Raw genomic sequence first — 17,050 nt, forward strand, 5'->3', positions numbered from 1 at the left:
ACACATCCTACTGCTAGAGTTAATCTGCAGATTTAGAAATCTGGATTAATGGGACACAGCAGTTTAAGAACATCTCTTAAAACTGCATCATCAATATGGCACTGTGTAATATTCAGGTATCAATTTCAGTGTGTTTTCACTCTTCAAATTTTCTGAGTTAGTTGCTTTGTGCAACACCATAAAATGCTAAGTAGGCATGAGAATATGAACACATAATCACATGGAGCCAGGAGACCGGTTGTGATGCACATGAGATCTTGAAGCCATAGTTTTGCTGAGTTGCTGAAAGGGAAAGGTGTGTTCCACCTAATGGATCAACCTTGCAGGGTAAAGTGCATGAGCTTAACATGCTACTACCCAGCCATATGTTCACTGGCTTTACAAGCTGTTGGGACCACAATCAGCCACTGGGCTCAAAGAGCCCTCTCATGAGGAGTCCTAGAAACAACCAATGCAGCTGTTAAGGGTCTCAGAGTCTGTTTTAATGACAAAGCAGTTCCTGGTTCTGGAAAATGCCTTCTACACAATAGGGCAGGCAGGATCCATTTGCTCCAACACACAGGAGGGGACTAAAGTCATGTAAGACCCAGAGCCTGAGGACAGTCTCTTTATTGGTTTAGGTTTATTTTTATTTGGTGTATGTTGCCCAACAATCCCATGATTGAATCATATTTCCTATTTACTGTAATAAATCCATATCAGTTCCAGTTCTGTCTCGGTTGTGTTGACATTAAGGCACTAAAAAGCTGATAAACATGCTGAGATAACAGTTGTTGGCCCAATAAAATGCCACACTGTCTTGTAAAGCTGTTCATTGTGCTTTTACCACTCATAATATTTTTGCAGATTTGCCCACTGAGCCATTCAACAAATACTAAAGCACTTTCTATAGGAAAGCAAACTGGTGTCATGTCATCTCAGAAGTGGCTTAAAAAGTAAGACAACTAGGGGCACCTGGGTGGCTCAGACAATTGAGCATCTGACTCTTCATTCTGGCTCAGGTCATGAGATCGAGCCTCGTGTCGGGCTCTGTGCTGGGTGTGAAGCCTGCTTGACATTCTCTCTCTCCTTCTCCCTCTGCCCCCACCCCCCTTGCTGGCATGCTCTCTCAAAAAAAAAAAAAAAAAAAAGTAAGAAACCTAAACCAAGAAATTATAGCCAAATGGCTATGAGGTTATTTCAAGTGTGGAAAAGATTCATAATCCAAAATTCCAACTACCACTTTAAGATTACCAGGTCCCTTAGTAATCTTTTTTTTAAGGTTTTATTTTTATTTATTTGACAGAGAGAGAGCACAAGCAGGGGGAGCGGCAGAGGGAGAGGGAGAAGCAGGCTTCCCGCTGAGCAGGGAGCCCGATGCGGGGCTCGATCCCAGGACCCTGGGATCATGACCTGAGCCGAAGGCAGACGTTTAACCGACTGAGCCACCCAGGCGCCCCTCTCTTAGTAATGTTAAGCAATGATGCATTAAATTGTTTTTCTTATTTGCTAAATAAACAGGAAAGAATGCATAAAGAGTGTTTATAGTGAGTTAGGCACAGCCCAAAATACAACTGAATTCTGATGCTGAGAAAGTTATTAGAAGAAACATCCTCTAGTGAAATCTCAGGAATTAATACAGAGTAGCTACTATAAGAAGATATTTGGGTTTTGTTTGTTTGTTTGTTTGTTTGTTTTTAAAGATTTTATTTATTTATTTGACAGACAGAGACACAGCAAGAGAGGGAACACAAGCAGGGGGAGTGGGAGAGGGAGAAGCAGGTTTCCCGGCGAGCAGGGAGCCCGATGCGGGGCTCGATCCCAGGACCCTGAGACCATGACCTGAGCCGAAGGCAGACGCCTAACGACTGAGCCACCCAGGCACCCCGAAGATATTTGTTTTTTAAAAAGCAATTTTATGACTTTAACCTACATGCAATATTCTGACTGGGCTGGGCTAGCAAAAATATTACCCCTCAAGTGATATGCTTTAGTAAATAGAAAATAAGTATTTATAATCAGGTTCTTAGTAGTTTAATCATTCCTCCCATACATCTGTTTATAAGCCTAACAACACATTTGTTTGTGCTGGAGGAGAGAGGGTGAGAAGTCTAGCCCCATGTCCAAGTTATTCCATTTCAAACTAGTGGCTTCTGTATCAATAATTCCAAGTTCTTCAACAAATATAACAACATACAACAAAAACAAGTTCCTGTGTGTATGGTGAACTGCGCTCACTTAGACTGGAGAAAGAAGGGGTGGGCTCGTGAGGAAGGAGGTTGTGGAGAAGGCCAACAGAGAAAAGAGAGGGAAGAAGTAGAAAGTGGAGAATAAGAGGGAAATTATATATTTGCAGTTACAGGTCACCAGGAAAATAATTTAAAGCCAGTGTTACAGTGAAGTGTCAAAGAGTGACCCACCACAGCTATTGACCTCCTTTCGCCCACTCCCCCTGCTTGTGTCCCCTCTCTTGCTGTGTCTCCCTCTGTCAAATAAATAAAATCTTTAAAAATAAAAAAATAAAACTGGCATCATACAGGAGCGCCTGGGTGGCTCAGTTGACTAAGCGTCTGTCTTTGGCTCAGGTCGTGATCCCGGGGTCCTGGGATTGAGCCCCGAACTGGGCTCCCTGCTCAGCGGGGAGTCTGCTTCTCCCTCTCCCTCTGCTCCTCCCCGCATGCCCCACCCCCGGTTGGGCTCTCTCATTCTCTCAAATAAATAAAATCTTTAAAAATAAAGAAATAAAACTGGGATCATAACAACAGGTGGACTTTTGTGTCTACTTGCATTTAACATGTTTTCAAGGTTCGTCCATGTTGTAGCAACGTGGTCAGCCCTTCATACCTCTTTACAGCTGAATACGCCATTGTATGGATATACCACAATTTGTTTATCCATTCATCAGTTGATAGATATTTGGGTTGTTTCCATCTTTTCGTTATTATGAATAATGCTGTAATGAACATTGGTGTACAAGTATCTGAGTCCCTGTTTTCAATTCTTTTGGGTACAGAATTACTGGGCCTAATGGTAATCTTATGTCTAACTTTTGAGAATGTGCCCAACTGTGTTCCAAAAGGGCTACATCATTTTACAACCTCTCCTGCAATGTACAAGTTCCAATTTCTTCACATCCTCACCAACTCCTGTTACTGTCTGGCTTTCTTTTTGATATGCTGGGCTTTTTACCTGGGAAAATCATTTCTCTACCACATCAGTGGTGCCTGCTCATCTTTGTGTTATACCTTTTCATTCTAGCATTTTTGAAAAATTAATAGACTTTGTTTCTTATTGATTTTTTAAAGACTTTATTTATTTGAGAGAGAGAGAGCACGAGCAGTGGGGGGAGGAGCAGAGAGAGGAGAAGCAGACTCTCCGCTGAGCAGGAAGCCTGATGTGGAGCTTGATCCCAGGACCCTGAGATCATGACCCGAGCCGAAGGCAGACGCTTAACCGAATGACCACCCAGGCGCCCCAATAGCCTTTGTTTTTTAGAACAGTTTTAAGTTTACACACAAATTGAGCTGACAGTACAAAGAGTTTGTCTTATTTTGTTTTTTGACCAAAAGGTTGGTTTTTTTTTTTAAGATTTTATTTATTTGACAGAGAGAGACACAGCGAGAGAGGGAACACAAGCGGGGGGAGAGGGAGAGGGAGAAGCAGGCTTCCTGCACAGCAGAGAGCCCAATGCAGGGCTCGATCCCAGCCCCCTGGGATCATGACCTGAGCTGAAGGCAGATGCTCATCGACTGAGCCACCCAGGCGCCCTGATAAAAAGGTTTTCATCCAAAGTCCTTAGTCCCTTTAAAGACTGTTTCCTTGTACTCACGGACTCTGAAAGATTTCCCTTATCAATCTCCCTTCAAAAGACACTGGTGGGTCTATTTCATACCGTTACATCCCTAAAAAGTTATTTTTCAATCAAAAATTGCAATTCATATATACAATGGGGAGCTATTACTTAAGGGAACTCTATGGTGAATATTTTTGTGAAACACTGAATTCTTCATACACGTAAAATAATTCCCTTCAAATGTTCTGTGGTAAGAGACGCTTACTTACTCTCTGAGGCACTCTTACTGTAGTAGCCTATTTCACTATAGAAATGGGTTAGTCCCTAGTGTTCAATCAAAATACTCTCTTCATCATATTGGTTATCTGAGGGGCTACTGTATTAATCCATGGCTAAGAATAGGATAGGATAACACACCTAAAATAAAAATAACAAGTCAAATTCTTTAATTTGAATTACCTACCCATGATTATGTCTACTATAAAGGTATCAATCTTTAAAGCTTTGGTAATTTGGATAAAGATATCATCAGCTTCAAACTCTTTTTCTTCAAATTTTGTATTGAAAATAATTGGCCCTTCCTGCCCTTTTACTCTGTTTCTACCATTAAAATATTGGGTTTTTTAATACTTCAGACTGATTTTTAGTCATCACCAGTGTCCTCTGCGATGTCCTCCCCGAACTGTTTTATGCTGGACTGGCCCAGGCTCAGTTCTTGGACCTCTTCTCTTGCTACTGACACTCCCTTGGTGATCTCCTTATCATGGCTTTAAGCACCATCTATATGCTGATGATTTCCAAATGTACATCCCTGGCCCATGCCTCTCCCCTGAACTCTACATCTTCCACATCTCACTGCCTACTCTACATCTGTATTAAAATCTAGTAGGCACATCAAACTTAACATGTACAAAACAAAACTAGTACTTTCCTGACCAAAAACAAAATCAACCTGTGCCTTCCAGAGCCTTCTCCATCTCTATGGCAATACTGCCCTTCTAGAGACTTGGGCCTTGGAGTAATCCTTACCACTGCTCACTTCCTCTCTTACAACCCACATCCTATGCCCTAGCGGGTCATTATTCACTCTTCTCCAAAATATATGAATTTCAACCACTTCTCAAAGCCTCCACTGCTGCTACCTTCATCCAAGCCATCATCACTTCTTGCTTGAATCATTAGACTCCACGTAGACTCTCACCTTAGAGCCTTTGCATTTGCTTTAACCCTAGAATGGCTCCTTTTCTCACCCCCATAGACTTAAATTTGGCTTTCTCGGTATGTGACCTTACCCCAATATTCCCCCTCCCCTGCTTTATTTTTCTGTAAATGACTTATCACCATCCAGTAAACTATATATTTTACTCATTAATCTTTTTGTTATATCTCCCTTCTGTACACAGTAAGCTCAATGAGGCAGGGACATTTGTTTAATGATTGAACAGATAATCAATTAAAAAGATTAGGTGTATCAGGGCACCTGGCTGGCTCAGTGGGTTAAGTATCCAACTCTTGATCTCAGCTAAGGTTTTGATCTCAGGGTCCTGAGTTCAAGCCCTGCGTTGGGCTCCACACTGGAGATGGAGCCTACTTTATTATATAAAATAACAATAACAATAATAAATAAAAGATTAGGTGCATCTCCCTCCCCAAGCACCTCTATTTATCCTTAATAACCTATTCTTTATCATTCCATCCTTATCTAGTAATTCAAAACTTAATTTCATTCCATTTAAATCCCACAGTATTTGTTTAATCTTTGCCATGTTTTAGGCATTTTATCAGCTCTTTGGATACAGATAAATTCATTTTTTCATTTAACAAATATTTACTGAGTATATGTGCTAGGCATGGAGAACACAGCAGTAAACAAAATCAACAGGATCCCTATTTTTATGGAGCTTACGGACTAATGGGAGATATTGGTATTAATCAAATAATCACACAAATAATAGTATGTAGTTATAAATATGTGGTATAAGAATTATAATGAGGGGCACCTGGGTGGCTCAGTCGTTAAGCATCTACCTTCAGCTCAGGTCATGATCCCAGGGTCCTGGGACCAAGCCCCGCATCAGGCTCCCTGCTCAGCGGGAAGCCTGCTTCTCCCTCTCCCACTCCCCTTGCTTGTGTTCCCTCTCTTGCTGTGTCTCTCTCTGTCAAATAAATAAAATCTTTAAAAAAAAAAAAAAAGAATTATAATGAAGAAAGTTAGATTGGTAGAGAGAAAATCAATGTAAGGTTTCCCCAAAGGAATAACATTTAAGCTGAGGTGAATAGAATGCCAATTTCCAATATATATAAACCCTTTAAGAAACTACCTTCCAGTCTATACCCTTGTGAAAAAATGACTTCCTTTTTGCTAATCTATTCAGGAATGAGTAGGGTATCTGACTAGTGTAGTAGTCTTAAAAAGCATATGTACACAATGGAATATTATTCAGCCATCAAAAAGAATGAAATCTTGCCATTTGCAACAACATGGATAGAGCTAGAGAGTATAGTGCCAAGCAAAATAAGTCCATCAGAGAAACACAAACACCATACAATTCCACTCATATGTGGAATTTAAGAAACTAAGCAAATGAACAAAGGAAAAAACAAAGAAAGAGACAAACCAAGGAACAGACTCTTAACTATAGAGAACAAACTGATGGTTACCAGAGGGGAGGTGGGGGGATGGGTGGACTAGGTGACGAGGAGTAAGAGTACACTCATCATATGAGTAATGTATAGAATTACTGAATCACTATATTGTACACCCGAAACTAATATAACACTATATGTTCACTATCCTGAAATTAAAGTTGAAAACTTTAAAAAACTTTTTAAAGTGACAACTGATAAGAAAAAAAAAACAAAAAAAACAATGAGATACCACTGCACACCTAAAAGAATGGTCAAAATCCAAAACGCTGACACCACCAAAAGCTGGCAAGGATGTGGAGAAAGAGCAATTCTTGTTCATTGTTGGTGGGAATGCAAAATAGTACAGCTACTATTGGAAGACAGTTTGGCAGTTTCTTACAAAACTAAACATACTCTTACAATACCATCCAGCAATTGTACTTCTTGGTATTTACCCAAATGAGTTGAAATTTGTGTCCACACAAAAACTTGCACGTATTTATTTATAGCAGCTTTATTCATAAATGCCAAAACTTGGAAGCAACCAAGACATGCGTTAGTAGGTAAATGGATAAATACACTGTGGTACATCCAAAAGAAAAGAAAAAGTAAGTGAGCTATCAAGCCATGAAAAGACATGGCATGAGCCATCAAAAGGAATGAGATCTTGCCATTTGCAACGACGCGGATGGAACTGGAGGGTATTATGTTGAGTGAAATAAGTCAAACAGAGAAAGACATGTATCATATGATCTCACTGATATGAGGAATTCTTAATTGCAGGAAACAAACTGAGGGTTGCTGGAGTGGGGGGTGGGGTGGGAGGGATGGGGTGACTGGGTGATAGACACTGGGGAGGGTATGTGCTCTGGTAAGCGCTGTGAATTGTGCAAGACTGTTGAATCTCAGATCTGTACCTCTGAAACAAATAATGCAATATATGTTAAGAAAAAAAAGAAGAAGAAGAAGAAGGTAGCGGGAGGGGAAGAATGAAGCGGGGGAAATCGGAGGGGTTGACGAACCATGAGAGACGATGGACTCTGAAAAACAAACAGGGTTCTAGAGGGGAGGGGGGTGGGAGGATGGGTTAGCCTGGTGGTGGGTATTGAGGAGGGCACGTTCTGCATGGAGCACTGGGTGTTATGCACAAACAATGAATCATGGAACACTTCATCTAAAACTAATGATGTAATGTATGGGGATTAACATAAGAATAAAAAAAATAAATAAAAAAAAAGAAAAGACATGGCATGAAAAGACAAGAACTTAAGTACATATTACTAAGTAAAAAAGCCAATCTGAAAAGGCTACATACCACTGTCTAACACTCTGGAAAAGGCAAAAATATAGAGATAATAAAAGGATCAGTGGACTGCAGGGGTTAGGGGAGAGGGAAGGATAAATGGGCAGAGCACAGAGGATTTTTTGGGCAGTGAAACGATTCTGTATACTATAACAATGGATACATGTCACACATCAAAACCCACAGAATGCATAACCCTAAGAGTGAATCCTAATGTAGATAATGGTTTTGGGGTGATAATAATATGCCATTGTAGATTCACTAACTGTAACAAATGAATCACTCTGGTGATGAATTTCAAAGTAGAGTTAGGGGTACACAGGAAATCTCTGTACCTTCCACACAATTTTGCTGTGAACCTGAAACTTCTTTTAAAAATAAAGTCTCGGGGCGCCTGGGTGGCTCAGTCATTAAGCGTCTGCCTTCGGCTCAGGTCATGATCCCGGGGTCCTGGGATCGAGCCCCGCATCGGGCTGCCTGCTCCGCGGGAAGCCTGCTTCTCCCTCTCCCCCTCCCCCTGCTTGTGTTCCCTCTCTCACTGTCTCTCTCTGTGTGTTGAAAAATAAATAAAATCTTTAAAAAAAATAAATAAAGTCTATTTGGGGCGCCTGGGTGGCTCAGTCAATTGGGCCACAGCCTTCGGCTCAGGTTATGATCCCAGGTCCTGGGATCGCGCCCCGCATTGGGCTCCCTGCTCATCAGGAAGCCTGTTTCTCCCTCTCCTTCTGTCTGCTGCTCCCCCTGCTTGTGCATGCTGTCAAAAAAATAAATAAAATCTTTAAAAAAATAAAGTATATTAAAATTAATTTTAAAAAGATAGTACTTTAAACTGATAGTTAAGAAAGCACTGTGGAGTGGTAGAATGAGACAGAGAAGAAATCTGAGAACTATGCGCTAGTCTCAAATCTGCCACAATCCAGTTATGTGACTTAGGACAAATTGTCTTCGTTTTTGCGGACCGTATTTTATCTACCTGTACATAAAAAGGAGTAGATTTCAGTGGGTCTTAACCTTTTTTGGGTTGCTCCCCTCCAGGCTACCCTCCACAACAGGGTTATCTTCCTAAAATTAAAAGCTGGTTATATTATTCCCCTATTTTTAACTTCCTTTGCCTACCCCCCACTCCAGGATAAGAAAGTCAAACTCTTTCCTAGTGCATATAAAGATCCCTCATAATTTGACCCTTTTGGTCACAATATTCTTATTTCATTTCATTCCAGCCCACAGTTCTGTACAAGTGCTTCCCAAAGTGTAGTCCAAGGACCACCTGTGTCAAGTATCCGTGATGAAAGCAAATGCCTTTGCCCCAGATAAGGTTAGGAGGGCAATGGAATGTAAAAATCTACATTTTCACAAGATCTCCAGGAGATTCTGCCTCACACAGTATTTGAAAACCACTGCCCTACATTTTAGCTACTGAACTTTCCCCTATTTCCCTGCCTGGAATGTCCTTCCCTGCCTTATCCATATGGTAACATCTGCTATTTACCTCAAATGTCATCTCTGCTATGAAGCCTTTGGCCAATCCCCTAGGTAACTGGCTGTTCCCTTCTCCGTGCTTCTAGCACTTTGTTCATCTTTCACATAGTACTTAGTACCTACTATAATTATCTACTTACATATCTCTTTCTCCTCCTATAATGTGAGCTTGAAAACAGAGACTCTCTCTTAACTTACTTTTATATTCCCAGCATCTAGGACATAATAGACACACAATAAATGTTTGTTGAACAAATCAATGAATGGATAAAGATGAAGAGCTAAACTATTCATTCCACAAATACTTTTTAATTTTTTTAATTTAAATTCAATTAATTAACATACAGTACATTACCAGTTTCAGAGGCAGAGTTCAGCGATCCATCAGTCTTATGTAATACCCAGTGCTCACCACACCACGCACCCTCCCCAATGTCCACCACCCAGCTATCCCATCCAGCAACCCACCCCTCCCTCCAGTAACCCTCCCCTCCAGCAACCCTGTTTGTTTCCTGTGATTTTTTTAAATTTTTAAAAATTTTTATTTTATTTTATTTAAATTCAGTTAGCCAACATATAGTACATCATTAGTTTCAGATGTCGTGCTCAATAATTTATCAGTTGCATGTAACACCCATCATATCATGTGCCCTCCTTAATGTCTATCACCCAATCACCCCAGCCCCCCAGCCCCCTTCCCTCCAGCAACCCTCAGTTTGTTTCCTAGAGTTAAGAGCCTCTCATGGTTTGTCTCCCTCTCTGATGACTTCCCATTCAGTTTTCCCTCCCTTACCCTATGATCCTCTGCAATGTTTCTTATATTCCACATATGACAGTGTTTCCTATGATTAAGAGTCTCTTATGGTTTGTCTCCCTCTCTGATTTCATCTTGTTTTATTTTTCCCTCCCTTCCCCTATGATCCTCTGTTTTGTTTCTTAAATTCCACATATGAGTGAGAGCATATGATACTTGTCTTTCTCTGATTGACTTATTTCGCTTAGCGTAATACCAACACCCTCTAGTTCCGTCCACAAATATCTCAGTGCCTACAATGTGCTAGGCACTTTTCTAGTACAAGAAAGTAGCCAAAACTTTTTGCCTATAAGACAATTAGAACCCTGGACACAAGGTTCTATTTTAAGCCTCTTTTTACATTTAATCTGTAGAAACTTCCAAATGAGCCACTTGTTTGGTTACTCATGCTTAGGAAAGAACCATTTACCAGATGTTTACAAGTAAGTAGCATTATGACGACGAGTGGCAGTGGGAAAACACAATGCACTTTGTCTATTCCCATAAATGTGCTTTAAGAGTCCAGACTCAATTTCATAGTAACCTTTATCACTTTCTGGAGAATGTAACTTAAATAGCTGGCAAAAGAGAAAGCAGTAAATGAAAACAAAGCCAAAGTGATTCTGCCAATAAATACTTTAATGAGAACCGAGGTCTGAAACATACATAGCAGTAACTGCCCTGGCCTATGCCTTCTGCTCTAGCCCAAGTCTGGGGCTAACCAACTACATTTAACCAACATTTGAAAAGAAGGCCATGTTGAATGTCATCCATCAGTATCCATCTTCATAGAAGATACCAATCTGGGGCCAGAGTCTCAATGTTAACACTTCCTCTCAGGGAAAAAGTTAACATGGTAACACAAACACATGAACAATTTTGAACCATCCTATAGTTCTTCCATCAGGAGGCTCCTGGGAGACCAGTGGTTCAGTAAACACAACTTTGTCAAAATACATTAGAACACAGAAAAAGGGAAAAGAGTAGAAAGGTTGGCAGGGCTTGGCTCACATATAATTCAGTCCTTAGATCTGAAGCCTCTTGAGCTGCTCGTATGTAATAAAAAACTGAAGAGTAAGTCATGGAAGATCACTGGATTGATAGTGAAAACCTAACCAAGTTCTAAAATTGTGTACTGCATTCTCTTACATTGAGGTATTTAGTCTGGCTCTTCTGAGTTGCACTTGCTTAAGTCTTTTTAAAAACAATACCTGGCAAATCAAGCATGTGCTGAGTGCCCACCATGTCCCCATTGTGATTTGGCATGTAGTAATAAAAACAGATTAAAACTAACATACTTATCGTCTTCAGGGGCAAAGAGGACACACACAGACACACGCACACACAGACACACCCACCACCACCACCTCCACCCCGAAGAATATTAATGACAACATATGCTAAGAGTAACTGTTACAGACTTTAGGTGATTAGATCAATCCCAAGGAGGGAGAAGAGATACTATCTCCATCAACCTATAGTCTCCGCAAGGGCAAGGAATTATTTTTCAACCCTGCAATACTCACCACTTTACACATAAACTACACACAATATCCAATTCATCTCTCTACACAGAGGAGGCACTCAAACACGGCTAAAGAAAGGAAATCCACCCATGAGGAAACAGCCCTACTTGGCCTGGATTCCTTTGCTCTAAGAGTATTTTCTGTCTTATTATTTCCCATTACTTTGGTCCTATAGTTAGGAGTAGGAAATACGGACCACCTCAGCATGTACTTTCCTAGGGCAAATCCCAACAGGGTTTCCAAAAACTTCATAACCCCTTCCAGATTTGGTTGTACTTGTTCTGTTTTAAAGAGGAAATTTTGGTATATCTTTTCTGCTGCCTTCAGTTTGTACTAGACTCCAGCTGAAAATCATTTCTCTATTAGTTCCATCCTCAATGGTCACAATTAGAATGCTTCAGTTTCTCACTTGCCTAAAGGTGTCAATAATCAAATTTTCCTTCCCATAATCTAGAATTACCTGGGAGCTTGAAGCATCTGATTTCATTCTCATATTCTAAAAGGATACAATGATGTTCCAGGGTCCAAGTCGAAGCCAGTTTGGCCAAAATCCTTTATAGAGGGCAAAAAATCCCTCATGTTTCCACATCTGAGGGACATAATAAAAAACAGAGTGATTTCCCCTTACTATTTATAACTGACTATAACTTTTATTTTAGTACTCCTTTTCCATGTCCCTCTCCAACAACTTATGGCTCCATGAATGCTGTTTTTCTAAAGACATACATTTTGAATTCATATGTACTCTGAATCTACCTACTCATTCAACAAATATTTAAGCACCTTCTATATGCAAGGTACTCTTTCTTGATGTTTACTATACTCTTCTCTAGTTTACTATTATTACTATTATAGTAATATTACTATTATAGTAAACCAGAGAAGTACCTGTGGCAGCCAGCCTCCAAGATGACCCCAATGAAAGCCACCACCAGTTATTCATACCCTTGTGTAACCCCTCCCACAACATCCCAGGAGAGGTCTGTGTCACCAAGAGAATACAGCAGTACTCTGTCACCTCCACGTTGTTGTAAAAGATGTTTTATATCTAAAAGGCTTTTGCTTCTTTTTCTCTCTTGAATTGTTCACAGTAGAGAAAGCCAGCTGTCCTGTCATGAGGAGAGGCCCAAATGGTGAGAAAATAAGGCTTCCTGCCAATAGCCATGTGAGTGATCTTTGAAGCAGATATCCCAGCTCCAGCCAAGCCTTCAGATGGCTGCAGCCCTAGCTTGACATCTGACTACAATCTCATGAGAGAATCTAGGCTGAAATCATGGAGCTAGGTTGCTTCTGAATTCCTGACCCACGGAACAGCGAGATAATGTTTGTTGTTTTAAGGCACCGAGTTTTGGAGTGATTGGTTATACAAGAAGAGAGAACTTATACAGCTCCTCCCCTCATGGAGTGCATACTCCAGCAGAGCTGATAAACAAATACACAGATTGATATATATTATATTCAGAAATGACAAATTCTAGTAGGAAAACGGAAGTAGGGTAAGGGAATAGGGAGGTGGGTAAGTCACTATCCTTCTGTTTCATCAGAAACGTGGACTACCTCATGCAAATGCTTTCAGGATTACATGAGGAACAATGTGAATTGCTTTGAGTTTAGGTTTCCTGTTTTATACAGTGGGAGCCCTACAGACACCCACTGAGTGGTTATTAAAATTAAATGACAAATTATGCATACCAAAGGTTGTAAACTGATGGTGTGTGTTGAATTCAGCCAACAGAAACAGTTCCTATTTAGTGGACGGACTGTTTTAAAATATCTATTAAGTAACTCCTGTATGTTAGGCACTGGGTCATTGAAAATGTTATTCTGCCCTTCCACTGGTAAAGTAAAATCCACCACTATACTAAAAAATGGATATATTTGGATAAGACAATAATATGAGAATCCAAACTTATAAATGTCCCCTATCCCATCCTATAGATTAGAATACTCAAGATAATTATCATAACCACTTTTTTCGAGCCAACAGTAACAGAATAAGGGCACTTTTTATAGAAACAGAGTGGTAATATGCTTCCCCCCAATGGATTACCAGCCAATGTTGAAGGTCTCAGACCAAAATTAATGTTGGAAAATTGTGAAATTCAGCCAAAATAAAGCCCAGATGCAGATAACCTAGAGTTAGACTGCTAAAATGGCAAGGGACCTTAGAGATACAATCCAATATAATAAATACAGTTAATTTATGTATTAAATCATAGTGTCACTTTCCTGCCTGATGCTCTCCAATGGCTTCCCTGTGGATTTCATTCTAATGGCATTTTTTCTTCATGACCTGCAGGATCCTACATGATTCAGCCTCTGCCAGTCTCTCCAGTTTCATTTCCTGCTACTCTCTCCTTCATTTACCACACTCAGCCACACCAGCCTTCTTTTTAACCCTTGAACATATCCAGTTCATTCCCAACTCAGGGCCTCTGTACCTGTTCCTTCTTTATGAAATGTTTTTCTCTCAGATTTTCATGTGGCCACCTTCTTCTCATCATTCAGACCTCTGCTCAAATGTCACCTCCTCACAGCATTTTCCTGGCTAGCCTAGCCGAAGTATTTCCCTACCATCATTACCAAGTCACTGTTTCATGCTCTGTTAATGTCTTCATAGCATTTACTTCTACCTAAAATTATATTATTTTTTGTGTTTATTGTCTGTCTCCCCCAACTAGAATGTGGTCCCCAGGACAACAGGGACTATGTTTATCTTGTTCACCATTATAACCCCACCACCTAACACTGTCTGCCACAAGAAAGTTCCCAATAAATACCTAATGAATATTTGTTGAGTAAATGAACATACAAACACAGTGAGGATCTCTAACACTCCCATGAGCCATATGAATCTTTAAAGAGCCCCAAAACAGTGACCAACTCCTTTAGAACATTAGGACTGGGAGGCCCACTTTTGGGCTTCAGGCAGCTGTGTGAAAACAAACAAGAACTTCTGTAGATAACAGAGACAACAGACTACTTCATAAAGTTATGCACCCATTCAATAAATAATTTCTGTGGATAAAGTGATTAAGATGCACATAGCCCTGCCTTCATGGAACTTACATGTCTAGGGGGACAGTCTAGGGGGACAGACGGACATTAAAAGCAATTACAATAAAATGTAACAAGTGTAAATAAATGTGATATAATCATACAATGGAATATTATCCAGCCATAAAAAGAAAAACACAATGATACACACTACAACATGAATGAACCTTGAAACATTATGGTAAGTGAAAGGAGCCAGTCAAAAGGGTCACATATCCTATGATTCCATTTATATGAGATATCCAGAATAGGCAAATCTACCTGTAGAGACAGGAAGTAGATTAGTGGTATTTTAGGACTGGGAGGGAGGGAGGGAAAAGGGGGGTGATAACTAAAGGGTACAAGGTTTCTTTTTGAATTCATGAAAATGTTCTAAAATCAACTGTGGTGATAATGGTCACACATACCTGTGAATATACCAAAAGCCACTTTGTATAGGTAATTTTATGATATGTAAATTAGTTCTCAAAAAAGATGTCTTAAAAAATATAATAAACGTTGACAGAGCAAGTACAAGAAACTATGTACACATAGCCTAGTTCAACAGTCAGGGAAGGTCTTTATGAAAAAGTAATGAGATCTGAAGAATGAATAGGAGCTAGCCAAGTGAAAAGGATATTTAGGCTAATGTGGGGGCATCTAACAAAGTATGTGGCATGGATGAAAATTTGGGAATGAAAGAAAGTCTACCAGAACTTGTACAGTCCATCTGGAATGTAGAATAAAGGTAGCAGCAATAAAGCTGTAGAAGGAAAAAGGGGCCAAATCATATAGAGCCTTCAGTCAATGAGAGGCCATTCAAAGGTTTTAAGATAGAGGTGACAGGATAAGATTTGCTGCTGTTTGTTTCTAATGTCAGGATGAATGCATTAACTCCATTCACTAGTGCTCTGGGACTCTTACTGATGAAAAAAATAAAGCATGATGTGATTATATATAATGACAATATAGAGCAGTCATTATAAAGAATTTCAACAGCAAATAAGTGAATGAATGAGTAAATATAAGTAAAGATTACTGCCAATATGAAAATATGTTTCTGCCAATACAACACAACATGGTGGTTATATAAACTTTGGAATCAGAATCTGGTTTAAGTCCCAGATCTGCCACTTATTAAGTGTGTAATCTTGGGTAAATACTTAGCCACTCTGACCTGAGTTCCCTTTTTTATAAAAATGGAAAACATATCTATTCCATAGGGTTACTGTGAGTTAAAGGATATACCACAGTGTGTGGCACATAATAAGCATTCACTAAATGCTACCTACTACTCTATTATTGTGCCTTCTATCTCCTCTTAACCAACCTTCTTGAAAGAGCATTTTACACTTGTCTACTTACCCTTGATTCCTACGTGTTTATCTGTCTCTATTACACGTGTCATGAAGGCTGAAACTTTTTGTTCACCCAACTAGAACAGCACCTGGCACTTAAGACTTAAACATTTTTGGGGGCGCCTGGGTGGCTCAGTCATTAAGCGTCTGCCTTCGGTTCAGGTCATGATCCCAGGGTCCTGGGATCGAGCCCCGCATCAGGCTCCCTGCTCGGCCGGGAGCCTGCTTCTCCCTCTCCCACTCCCCCTGCTTGTGTTCCCTCTCTAGCTGTCTCTCTCTCTGTGTCAAATAAATAAATAATTTAAAAAAGACTTAAACATTTTTGTATTCAATGAATAATTAAACACACTCCTCAATGCAATCTAGCTTTTGCAAACACCAACCCAGCAAACCTCCTCTAGAGCATATTAAATCCAACAGATATTTTGTAGGTCTTATACGGGATCTCTCTATTCCAGTTGGCATGAAATAAGTACTCTTCTTGAAACTCATTACTCCCTTGGCTTCCATGACTCAAGTTTCCTCATATCTTTTGACTGTTATCTTTTGGTTTCTTTCCTAGGTTCCCCACCTGCCAAGCCCTTAGCAATCGGTATTCCCCAGAGTTATTTCCTTGGCCCTACCTTTGTCCCTACACCAATTGTCACGTGGAAGGATAAGCATGTCAGAAATATTAAGGAGAGGCTTTTACCAAACTCTACTCCCCAGAGTCTGAGAATCACTTACTCTGAATCACTATTAATGGAAGGAGCTCATAATACTCTAGTGTGCTAGAAAGGCAAAAAAAGATGGGAATTCCTCTACCTTTTCTCCTTGGTCTTCCCCTCCACAGTTAGGTAACACCTGTACACTACTGATTCCCCAGGCTCCTATCTATACCCCCAAACTCTCCCCCTGAGTTAAGACTAAGATATCCAAATAGATCCACTGGGTGTTCCTCATGCACTTCAAACTAAGTGTCCAAAACTGTACTGTCTCCCAAAAAACCTGCTCCTCTTCCTGTGATGCCTGTCAGTGAGTATCACCACATGGTCACCAAAACAAAAAAAAACAGGAAGATATCTCTGACACCTCCTTTCTCCCACACCTCTCCACACCCAGTCAATCGAATCCTATTGACTTTATCAACTAAATTATTCTCAACTTTATCCCACC

General features: G+C 40.2%; 1 protein-coding gene across 3 annotated transcripts in view; it reads right to left on the reverse strand.

The window, feature by feature from the left end:
- Positions 1 to 10,596: 10,596 nt before the first annotated feature.
- The window catches only part of SLC25A14 (solute carrier family 25 member 14), a 30,810-nt gene continuing 24,356 nt past the window's right edge, over positions 10,597 to 17,050 (reverse strand). For all 3 annotated transcript variants that reach the window (XM_021685708.1, XM_044911683.1, XM_044911684.1), the window contains 2 exons: positions 12,010 to 12,090; positions 10,597 to 11,042 (listed from right to left, as the gene is read on the reverse strand). In XM_021685708.1, coding sequence (XP_021541383.1) covers positions 11,001 to 11,042; positions 12,010 to 12,090 — 123 coding nt within the window. In that variant the 3' untranslated portion in view covers positions 10,597 to 11,000. The remainder of the gene's footprint in view (positions 11,043 to 12,009; positions 12,091 to 17,050) is intronic.

Source organism: Neomonachus schauinslandi, chromosome X (assembly GCF_002201575.2).
Source record: "Neomonachus schauinslandi chromosome X, ASM220157v2, whole genome shotgun sequence".
Classification (NCBI taxonomy): Eukaryota; Metazoa; Chordata; class Mammalia; order Carnivora; family Phocidae; genus Neomonachus; species Neomonachus schauinslandi.